The 12029-nt window shown below is 36.3% G+C and overlaps 1 protein-coding gene across 1 annotated transcript in view; it reads left to right on the top strand.

Annotated features, from left to right (window-relative positions):
- IPO7 (importin 7) overlaps positions 1–12029 on the top strand; it is a 36802-nt gene that overhangs the window by 5101 nt on the left and 19672 nt on the right. Inside the window, exons 2-8 of the mRNA XM_080404674.1 lie at positions 4132–4213; positions 5817–5970; positions 6330–6488; positions 9231–9387; positions 10032–10121; positions 10541–10635; positions 10732–10816. Of these exons, the coding sequence (XP_080260800.1) occupies positions 4132–4213; positions 5817–5970; positions 6330–6488; positions 9231–9387; positions 10032–10121; positions 10541–10635; positions 10732–10816 (822 nt within the window). The remainder of the gene's footprint in view (positions 1–4131; positions 4214–5816; positions 5971–6329; positions 6489–9230; positions 9388–10031; positions 10122–10540; positions 10636–10731; positions 10817–12029) is intronic.

Genomic DNA, 12029 nt, shown 5'->3' with positions numbered 1-12029 from the left:
TGTGGTCTGATAGAATACATTCCTCAGCTAGTGAGGCTGCATAGCAAAGATTGCTCTTGGGAAAAGTCCCTGAATTCTTTGGCTCTTAGACAACAAAGTCATACCAGTGACACGGCATGTTGGAGGATTTGTAAGGGGGAAGGACTTGAGATGATTGTGGTGGTTTTTTTGTTTTTAAATGTTGAGTTACATGTTGGGAAACAGACTTTGATGGTGACGGAACCATATTTTTTTGGTATCGTTTTAGTTCTCTAAATTTAGTATTTATTTTAAAAGGATATTTGTAAACAAACAAGGAGCAAGAGAATCAAAGACAAGAGTTTTACCGATATCAGAATTTTAAGTCATATAAATTGTTTCTATTCTCCATGCAGTTCAGAGTATGTAGTAGCAACCATTGTGAAATCCTGGTTTTTAAACCTTGCACACTGGAGCTGTGGAACTTCTGTGTAGAATAACGCTACTTGCTGGTGGTTTTCACTGAAGTGGCATAACGGCATCTCTGATTCTTCTGGAGATGGGGGTGCACGTGGGCCAGCAGAATCCTCTACATTTGGATAGCTCCCTGATAGAGCTTTAACAAATCTTCATTTGCAGCTCACCTGTTCTGTAGTAAAGTTTTCTGCCTAATGGCGTGCACTAAGCCCAAAAGCTAGCGTTTGTATAGATAGTTGGGTTTTTGTTTGGTTGGGTATTTTTGGCAGTGCTGTCAGTGAAGAGGAGCATCATGTCCTGAGAGGCAGCCATCTTTGGAGAGTGAAAATACTAAAGATTAAAATAACGAGTGGATGTGTGTTCAGTATTTTTTAATGCTGTAGATACAAAATCGGCACCTATGTGGTATCTTACTGCAAGTTCAGTTGTTTTTTCCAGGTGCCAATAAAAGATTGCATGTTATTTAAATAGTAAATCAAAACAAGGGAGCAAGTGACAGGTCACTGTAGTACCTGGGGTTTTATTTGGCCATTCAGTATGCACTGAACAAGTACCTTCATGTAGCTGCCCTTAGTTCTCCCGGCATCTTGGTTTCTTGGAAGTTACCTTCCTTCCAGTGGCATGGGAAGGGGGTCATTGTGAAAGAGTTTAAGTCCTTCATGTTCCTTATAGAATGCATGGAAGTGTTAATGTAGCTCTGTGTGAATTTAGTTATGAACTGAATGGATTAATAGGAGGTTTTGCTTGGAAAAGAAAAGGTATTTTACTTCTGGCACCTTGTATTAAAAGCACAAATTGTTTTTAGTCTGAATCTCTGCTTTGAACCACTAAGGGTGATGAAGTAGCTCATCCTCATGGTTGATTGGTGTCTGATGCTTCAGATGTTAGTAAGAATGGCACTTGTAAGATTTAGAAAAAGCAAAATAATGGTATACATGTTTTGGTCCTATCTTTAAAACTTGTTACAGTTCAAAGAATCCAGTGAAAATATATTAATCCCATATAGTAATATAACTGACATTTATAGGGAGCTTCTGTAGCTTGCTATAGGCATAGGCTCAGTCCTGTGGTTTTTTTAATGAAGGAAAGATTACTCTTTGGTATTTTATTAAATTTCATTGTGTGGCAGTTTTTGTGCACTGCTGTCTATTTTTTTGTTGCTTTTTGCTTTTAAGGACAACATTTTTGTTTTCATTTCATTTTGTTATTCCCATTAGTTCCTTGATAGTTCCACAGCAATTTCTGTCTTTTTTATTGAAATTGATAGCTTTTATTAAAAGAATAGTTGTCATTTACCATGAAAAAGGGAGAGTAATCCTTCGTTTTTAAAAACAGAGGGTGAAATGCTTTTCAGTTCCCAAATGTAAAATACATTGCAAATGTTCATTATTGAAAATGTAGCTGTTAAGTTTATCATAGTCATTGTAGAAGGACGTCTTTTGCACTTTTAAGTCTGTTTTACGCAGACTGTAATGTGACCTTATTCATAGGTGAGTTAAAGGTTGCTGAAACTGAAAGCTTTCTCCAGCAAGCTCATAATAACGTATATAAGTACAGGTGTACTTCCGCTGACGTTAATGTTAGGCATATAATTGAATATTGTGCTGAATTAGGGTCTAATATCATTTGGTATGTGTTGCAGGAGAAGTGTGCCTATTAACGTTATGTAAGAAAAGAAGGAATTTAACAGACCTGGAGCTGTAGTAGAAATTAATAGCAGCAAGTAAATTGTATTTTAAATATACTTATTCAACCACTACTTGGCAATTGGAAGCAAATACACTTTCAAATGAATAAAAGTATTTGCTTCTTCACGACTTTGGGGTTACCAGAGGGTCGTGGGTCAGAAAGATGCGTGCTCATATTGCAGTATCAATTACTCCCAATTCATCAGGAGGCACTCTACAAATAAACTTCTTAGTTGGACCAGATGCGAGTGTTGCTTCTGTGGTTTTTCTGAAGCCTGTAGATTTTCAGTGCACAGGATGAATGTGTACAATGATGTTTTAACATTTTGGGGAGATTTGTAAGTCAAGTTCATTCTTCATTTAAAATATTTTTAAATTACAGGGGATAAAAAGCAAGCAACAATCATCAAGCCTTAGTCCAAATGCATGGGCAAATGTCATGTCCCAGGCTGTCCATTTTACACTTGTTTATACTAGAATGTATAGGAGATACTTGCTAGGGAAAGCTAATGTTGGCGAGAAGAACCTAGTGCTGTAGGAGTGAGCTGGGCAGCGTTACACACTTAGGAGGAATGTTCTCATCATTTCTTACCATCCAAAGAGCTTTTGGTCCTACTGAAAGAATAGAAAGCTATTTTCTGATAATTTTCTTTTTTATATTTATTTGCTTTGCTGGACTAACTGAGGCAATCATTTGTTTTTGATAAATGGATAGTGTAATTTCAGTGGTTTTCAAAGTATTGATATATTTGCTTTATATGGGGAGTAATAAACTGAGTAACAAGTAGGTAAGAGGTGTTTCCCTAAGAGTTTAACAGGTTAAGTTATGTAGATCTGTGCCGTTGTCTTTGACAGAAGTGCTACAAGGAACGTATGAAATAATACTGACATGTAAGTGAAGGTAAAGCAGAAATGTATCTTGGCAATTTGAATCATGGAGTAATTAGAAGGGCCCCCTGCAGATCATCATCTAGTCCAGCCCCCTGAAGCAAAGCTGTTTCAAAGTTAGATGAAGTAGATCAGGAACTGAGTTATGAACATCTCAAAAGATGAGGTCCCACAGTCTTTGTGGACAGACTGTTCTAGACCTTGGCCACCGTTGTGAATTCTTTTGGTCCTTTTGTGAAATAGGTATTTCCCTTGCTGCAGCTCATGTCCATTGACTCTTGACCTTGAGGAAAATCAGGTTTTCCAGTTGTAAGAAGTAGAGTTATTTTTTAAGGATTCCTTTTCCCAGCAAAGTTAATGTCTCAAGCTTCTGATGCTTAGGAAAGGTGGGTGAAAGATTCTACAGTAATGTTAAGGTTAGTTTCCTTGCGTTGAAATTAACAATACAGTATTTAGTGTATCAATGACATTTCCCTTTTTTGAAGAAAAAACATGTTTTGTTTTCCAAGTGAACTCTTGCAAACCCTTGCAAAGTGGCTACTCTGCAGATGTCACTCCACTTAGGTCTCCATACTGTTGGTTTGCGGTTGTGTATTTACACTGACAGATGCTGCAGTAGTGCATAAATGGTCACTTGGAGCTGTTTTTTCAGAAAAATGAATTATGAGTTGGAAGGTCGGGCTTAGCTTTAAAACATAGTTGCCATCTGTTTTTTAGATTATTATATAATGAATTCATACCTTGTTAAAGGTCACTGTAAACTTGCTGCGCTTGGGGTTTTCTGGCTATTCAGATCTTTTCTCAAGTAAGTATTTGTTCTGAATGAACAATGTGTGTGTTGACTGTAAAATGCTGATTCCTGAAGCATGTTTAATGATTTCTTCAATTTTATTACCTTAAACGGTAGGATTTTTCCTTTCCCATGCTGTCTTAAAATACAGTGAGCATGAAACTTTGGAATGCTTTGGTTGATTAGCTGACTACTGTGAAACTGTCGGGATTGCTGGTATTCTATTGATTGCATTACATCATTATAAAGATATTGTAATACTAACGGGAGTGTTCTAAAATGTAATAAACTATGACTAAATAATAAGTGGGATTTTTTTCTTCTCTACAGGCTCATAAGTCAGGGAACTTTGTTTCAACTCTGCTTCAGATCACTATGTCCGAGCAACTGGATTTACCAGTGAGACAGGCAGGCAAGTTTTCAAATCTTTTTTCGTTGTATCTACTTTAATGGTGCAGACACAAGTACGTATGCAGATACTGTTGAAGAATTCTAATGGTTTTAATCTTCAATCCTCAAAAGTTGGGAGTTGCTCCAATTACAGTCATGAACTGTACCTAGCACCATACCCTGAATAGGGAAGACAGAAAGAAAAGGTGCTGGCTCTTCAGTGATTGGTTCCCTTCATTTCTAGTGAATAACGGTCTTTGGGGAAACAGAATGCTTTATGATGCTAGTACGCTTGGTCCGAGGGGGTAATTGAACTAGTAATGCTAATGTTTCTAAACATTTCAGGTGGAAGAAAACAAATCATGGCTTGTGCAAATCAGCAGGGTTCCAAAATACATCAGCAGTGTTGAATATTAGCAACTCCAGACATCACTTTAAGGCTGCCATGATTACTTGTTAGAGGCTTCTAATATGATACTTCAGTGGTTTTTCTGACAGTTCAGGTAGTGTGATCTTGATCGCTGAGATCTCCCACACAGTAGGCCATCATCCTAAGTTGTAGCATAAGCCTAAGTTGCATTTTTATGTTACTGCTTGGTGGTGCCATTCAGATGATGGCTCACCAAAGTTACTGCTATACACGTATAAAGTGCAAGAAAAAGGGGAGGTTTGAAAAGAACCTCCAAAAATTCACCCTCTGTGTAAGCCACTTAAAAACCAAAGCAGTCTGTAGAAGAGTGGCGACAACTCATACAATGCATAGCTTACAAACAGCGCGTGTTTTGCAGAGCGATTAATGGCATGATAAATCCTGCTGAGGACAGTTTGGAGTCTGCATCACTTCAGTCGTGTAATAGCACATATCTGCTGAGTGTTTCTTACCTTTTGCAGACCCTTTCAGAAACCCTTTAGTTTCTGAATCTTCAGAAGATGCATATGAAATCTGGGAAGAGAAGTTGTTTTACGGTTTTCTACATAGATTAATAGTAACTTTGTTATTAGTTTGTCATTTGAGATTTCCTGTTGTATTTTGTAAGCCCTTTTCTTTCCAAGTGCTGTAATCTATAGTCTGTCACTTAAGCAGTTTGGATTTGGTTGTCAACGGTACATGCAGGCATTTGTGCCAGCAGCCTGATTGCTACAAAGTGCTGTGGCCCATAACCTTGGTGTAAAGGAGCTCTGTTTCTCTTTAGCATTCACTCCTGTATCACAAACTTAGATAATTTTTTTTTGCGTACAAAGGATGTTTTAGATACTCATTGGTATTGTTTAGCTCTGTTTTAATGAAAATACTGAGAAACTAAGTGTAAAGGATTTTTTAGTGTGTTGCTAAAATGTTCCGCAACTACTTCTGTAGCACAAGGAAAAGCAGTAAGTTTAGTATTTTTATATGAAAAAAACATTCTTTACAGAACTAAAAATACAGACATCACAATAAATGGGCAGAAGAGTATCAACCTAGTAAATTATTAGGTTATTAATTTGCATGGTTTATGTATTTTGGTTTTTCTACTCAGAAATGGTTAAAGAATTAGTCACTTCAATTTTGTTCTAGAATAGATTTGTTTGCAAAGTGTTTTGTACTTCGAATGATTATCAGCTGATTTGCCACTTTTGTCTCACAGGGGTTATCTACTTGAAAAATATGATAACCCAGTATTGGCCAGATCGTGAAACTGCACCAGGAGAGATTCCACCTTACTCCATCCCAGAAGAAGATAGACACTGTATTCGTGAAAATATTGTAGAAGCCATTATTCACTCTCCTGAGTTGATTAGGTATGCACTTTTAGCTTGTTTATGAATTGGCTGTGGTTTCTGACTGTCGGGTTTCTTTCTTTTTCTTTTAACAACTAAGATCACCTGCACACTAAGCATCATTATCATATGCTATATATCCTAAGCGTAGCATCAATGTAGATGGGAAATCAATTTTCAGCTTGTGCAGCATGTAGAAATTTCAAGTTCTTCAAATGGAGAATATTAAGCAGAAAGTACAGAATCTAAACCACCTAAACAAAACAAAATAAGTCTGTTTGGGCAATATTGGCTGTTTCAACACCGCAAGAATATTATTAAAATAACACTAGTAACTTATTTACTTATTTAGATAGTAATCATTGTGCATTTATTTCTAGAGTACAGCTTACTACTTGCATTCACCATATTATCAAGCATGATTATCCTAGTCGCTGGACTGCGGTTGTGGAGAAAATTGGATTTTATCTTCAGTCTGACAACAGTGCTTGTTGGCTTGGAATTCTTCTTTGTCTTTATCAACTTGTGAAAAACTATGAGTAAGTTTTTTCTATTGTATAAAACAGCAGAATTAATATTGATGTGTATTTTTTGTATTCTGTATGTGTATTGTAACCATGTATAATTGCATGTGGGACTGTGCAAGGGTGGCAAAAATCTAATTTTAAAAAATATTTAGAAAATCTTAATCTATGCGGTTGTTACCTCGTATATCTTTGCGAAGAAATTAGAGGAAAAACTGCCTTCATTAAAGGTTTGAAATCAGAAAAAAGATGTTTTAAAGTCTTAATTTGGTAGTTTTTTATGGATTGATAGAGTAAGAAGTATTAAAGAAGTAATGATTTAAGCAAAAATATACTATCTATTTAAACCAGGTTTAGACTGTTAAACAAGTTATGCTCTAGGTATCAGTGACTGTAATCATATAAAGGTTTTGAAGTGTGAAATGTTGAATGTTAGGAAGTTCAGAATTAGTTGACTGCCTTTGGTATGATCATTTTGATAGCCTCATCCAGCCCCTCATAGGCAATTTTTATCGAAGCCCACTGTTCTCCTATATGCAAGGCACGGATTGCGTTAGGGTACGCGTAAATGTTCTTTGCTCTGTGCCTGGTATTGTGCTCAGAGCTTTAAAGTTGAGGCTGCACTTTGAGAAATTACGTGGAGCTTTGCTGCTGCTGGGTGGCATGTAGGAAGCTCATTTAAGCTGGGTCAGAGAAAAGTGCAGTCCTGGAGTCAGGGAGTTGTAGTAGTGGGACTAATGGAATCCACAACTTCATCTTTTAAGGCATTGTCATGCATAATATTTTTGTTTCAGGTACTTGATTTAGTGTTGCATTGAAAAATTGCACTAATTCCATTAATTTTGTCTAAATTAGTGTAAAACAGGTGAATATCAGTTTCTTAAAAATCCTTTTTTACAGGAATGCTCTAAAGACCTTTGTAGTCTCATGTTGGAGTCTTTTGGTGGCTGAAAAAATTGAGTCCTGCTAGGAAAGGAAATAAACTAATTTTTCACTTGATTTTCAATTTAAACGTCTTTAACCAAATACATAGCAGAGATCTGTGAGATATAAAGCATGAGTCATTCACTGGTAGTGTATTATCGTTATAACAATCCTTGTTTAGGGAAGAATTTTGTTATGAGCACAGTCACAGTGTGATTAACTATAAGGTAGCAGGTGTGTTCATAATCTTGGTTGATCAGTGTAGCTGAGGCCAGCAACTGCTCATACTTGTTTAGCTTTTTGGTGAAGTCAGCATGGGTCAGTTTCACAAATCCTGTAGGAATAGGTACATTTAATTGTGTAACAATATGGATACAAGCAGGTTTCTCAAGTTTCTGAAATTGGTTATGTCTGTTTTTGAGGGGGAAAATCTGCATAATGTTATGACTTGAATCAAGTTTTTACTGCTTGAGTTGTAGGAATATTTAGCTATTGAATTTTTTTTTTCCTCAATGTGGAAGGTAAGTATCTTGGGGCTTTTCAACAGTTTGATTTTACTATTTTTTTTCCCCACTCCAAATCCAGCCAGCAAGATTGAATGGCTGCTCTTTGCATAGTTGTTTTTTTTTTCCAACTGTTTCTTGCTAAGTTTTCTTGAGCAATATTTAATCCATTTATTTAGTTTTCTTTTCAGAAAATACATGGAAACTATATTATTGAATGGGATTTTGGAGCTCGGTGTTCTGTAGTAGTTTTACAGAACATGCCATCTGGCAGCAGATTGAGTAGACATTATCTTATATTCCTGTAAATTTGGTACTGTTTAAGAGTCTGAGCATTGATATTTAATACTAGTGAAAAGTCTACCAAAAATGTGTTAAAACCCCAAATCCCAAACCCAATCCTTCTACCCAAAAATCTCCCACAAGAGTCCAAGAGTATTATAGTATTAATTACTTAATCAAAAAATAAAGCTGTGCAGTCTTAAAGTGATATTTTACTTTGCTCTTATTGTCATCACCAGCATGGGTAAGATCCTGTTCTGCTGTCATAACTGTTGAGTCAATAAGGACTTTCTTCTTTGTAAGTTAAAAGTTGGGGGAAAGATTTCAAAATGCGGCTTCATTTCCTTTCAGGAATTTTGAGATATTTTGAGAAAGGAAATGGAGCCTTGTTTTTAGCCTAGGCAAACTGGTGGACTGTCACCAGCATGGGCACTATTTCAAGGGTTGTTGCAGCTGAAGCCTGCTCAGTCTGGCACATAGCCTTGAAACCTACATTCTCTATCAAATCGTTAATGGTAAGACGTGAGAGACTGCAGTGGTAAACTGTGGAGAATTCAGTTTACTACTTCAGTGTCAGTGAAGTAGACTAGCTTCTGGAAGTATTTTGGTAAATTGTGAACTCTGGTAAGTGTCTTTATGGGATTTTAGTGACTAGCTGAGCACCTGCCATTCTTGGCATTAAAGTGTGTGTACCTGTTGCTTGCAGTTTTTGCAGTGCTCTGATTGCTTTTCACTATAGTAATAGCGTGACCGAACACGATGTGGTATTCTAAGTGAGTAAGTTGGCAGAAGTGCATTACCAGCGGAAAACTGATGTGGATAGTTAGGGGAGTAATGGATGCTCGGTGGTTTTCTAATGCCTTTTACCTGTAATGAAGTCTGGCTATAGCTTTATTTCAAATTTTGTAGCAAGAAAAGGCTAGGGTTTTTTTTAATCATGTTGTTATAAACTGTAATATAACCTATTCGTGTACACTGGAGTAAGGTGGACTTTTAAAATTCAAAAGCTATCTGAAAGATCTACAAAATGGTTTTGTCTTACCTAAAGGTACAAGAAACCAGAGGAGCGGAGTCCTTTGATAGCTGCAATGCAACATTTTCTGCCAGTTCTGAAGGATAGATTCATTCAGCTCCTGAGTGATCCATCTGATCAGTCTGTCCTCATCCAGAAGCAGATCTTCAAAATATTTTATGCCCTTGTCCAGGTAAAAAATAAACTTGGGATATACTTGATCAGTAATTTCATTTAAAGCATTACGCTTCTCCTTAAAATAGTAAATGACAGAAATATTACGATAGTAGATTGCAGCTGAATCATGTCCGCTACTAAACAACTGTGGTATGAATCACAGATTTTTGGTATGCTTGATTGTGCCGTACTTTTACTTTTGTACGGTGTTAATTCCTGGTTGGTTACATAGAAGTTATGCATGCCATCCTCTAAGGCAGAGCATTCGCTAGACAACAGATTAGAAGGTCAATTTTCTAATGACAGGTGGTAGAGGCCAGCCTATGTAGAATTACCAGTGTAAATGCAGTGGTTTTGAATGAAACTGTTAATATACTGTTAATTGCTTCAGAAATTAGTGTCACATTCATTTAAGTGGTGTCTTAGCATTGCATAAGCAGAATGACTTGGAGTAAAGATCTCTAGCACCTTTGAGGATATTGAGGATATAGACTACATTGTTTTAACTTCTTCAGGCTGGTTTTCAGAATAATTTTCTAATTTTTCATGGTAGCTAAGTGTAGACGAATATTTGAAAGGGCTAAAATTCAAAGTGGAAGTGACTACTTTCTAATTGCTTTATGACAAATTTATTTTCTCTTTTTTTTTTTTTTTAATAAGTACACGTTACCTTTGGAGTTGATAAATCAGCAAAACCTGACTGAATGGGTAGAAATCCTGAAGACTGTTGTTGATAGGGATGTACCGGCTGTAAGTGGATTTTGGCTATTTATGTCTTTAAGCTTAAATATTTTTCATTCATTAGAATGCTTAAAAGTTTAACTTCTTATTTCTGCATTCATTTCTCTCAATGCAAGAAAATAATTTTAAGGTAAATATGCTGTAGACAGACTAGACAAAATTTGAAAATATGTAGTTTGCGTGAGTTCTGTTGTTTTCAAATTATAGCATAACTTGTTTTGGCTTTTGTTGCAAGAATTTGTTGACCATTATGCAGCATATATCATGGCATTTATTTTAGATATGCTGTACTTTATACTTCCGTGAAGCTAGAAGTGCAAATAGGTTAAAAGCGAAATAGGCTATATAGTGTTCAAAATACATGTATTTTGAACTTTTTGTGAATAGTTGGTAAATACTCTTTTTTTCTTTTTTCTTCCCCTCTAAAGGAAACCCTTCAAGTTGATGAAGATGATAGACCTGAGTTGCCTTGGTGGAAATGCAAGAAGTGGGCTTTGCATATCTTAGCTAGACTTTTTGAGAGGTATTTTCTCTTCAATTAGTATTTAAAAAAAACCCAAACGTCCAATTCAGTAATATTGTTGCACTCTTGAATTTGCATACTTGCTTCTGATTCTAGGTATGGAAGCCCTGGTAATGTTTCCAAGGAGTACAATGAGTTTGCTGAAGTGTTCCTGAAGGCCTTCGCTGTTGGTGTTCAGCAAGTAAGAAACTGAATGTGGGGGATGTTAGGATAGAGTTAGTGATTTCTTATTTCATTGTTTTCTGAAAAGGCTTCTTACTCATCTTCACTCATACCAACATTCTTACTCATCTTCACTCATGCCAACATTGGTATGGAAAGCACTGATGTCTGTGGGTTAAAAGAAAAGAATGATAAAGAATAATGTATTTGCCACATAGGACAATCCACTGAAAATAGCCTATGCAGCCCTGATAATCTGTAAATAGAGTAAATGCTTTCATATAACAGGCCCTCAGATGAACTTTGGATAAATGTTACCGATTTTTCTCTTTCTGGAAGAGGTAGGTATAATATTTATGTGGTTTGTTGACGTTCTTACCTTTTAACTCTGATGTAGTTCTTACACTCAAATCAGTAAATACCAAGCCTTTCTGGCTTTCTGCCAAAGCCTGATCAAGCAGAGACTTGCTTACAAACAGGCAAGTCTGATGGTCACTTTCCACTCATCTCCTGGTCTGGGGGTTGCCGCTTCTGCAGGGTCTGTTACACACAAAGCATCTTCTGGTCTCTGGCAGTTTCTGAACTGATGTATTAACGTTATGCCAGACTAGCCCTGATTTACCTTTATTGCAGTAACTTAGATTCAGATTGTCCTACCACATGACAGCAACCTACAGGTTTTCTTGAAGGCACAGAATGGATTGGTGGGGTAGGAATTGTCATCTGCCTCTCTTATAGTGCTTGTGTTTAAAATCAGTAATTTGAACTTTTTGAATTAGCAAGAAAACTGCTATGAATATTAGGAAACTTCTTTGATCTTCTCAGCTGAACTGTGGACTTACGTCCTTTTGAAGCAAGTTTATTTACAAAATCTAGTTGAAGTTTTTTTATAAAATTCCTTTTATTGGCTCATAAATCTGTTTACATTAAGGTGATTAAATTGTAAATATAGGCTTACTTTATGATAATCTCAGGGAGAGGAATGTTGTCTTCAAAGCCTTTACTTTAATCAGAACAGGTCATAATTCAGTTTGTTTTCTTAGTTTTTATTCCTAATGAAATTATAATGAATTACAGGACTTTAAAAGAGGAAAAGTAGGGAAAGTATCTCCTAAATACATGTTTTTTGAAGGTCATCCAAGGTATTGCAAAGGAAAAGAACTTTTGTCACATTGAGTGTTAGGAAATACGTCCCAACATTCAACTCGGTCAAGTAGAGTCAGCATCATCTT

This window comes from Falco punctatus (assembly GCF_963210335.1).
Source record: "Falco punctatus genome assembly, chromosome: 10".
Classification (NCBI taxonomy): Eukaryota; Metazoa; Chordata; class Aves; order Falconiformes; family Falconidae; genus Falco; species Falco punctatus.
The sequence above is the reverse complement of the archived record's forward strand: the minus strand, read 5'-3'. Positions and strand labels throughout refer to the sequence as shown.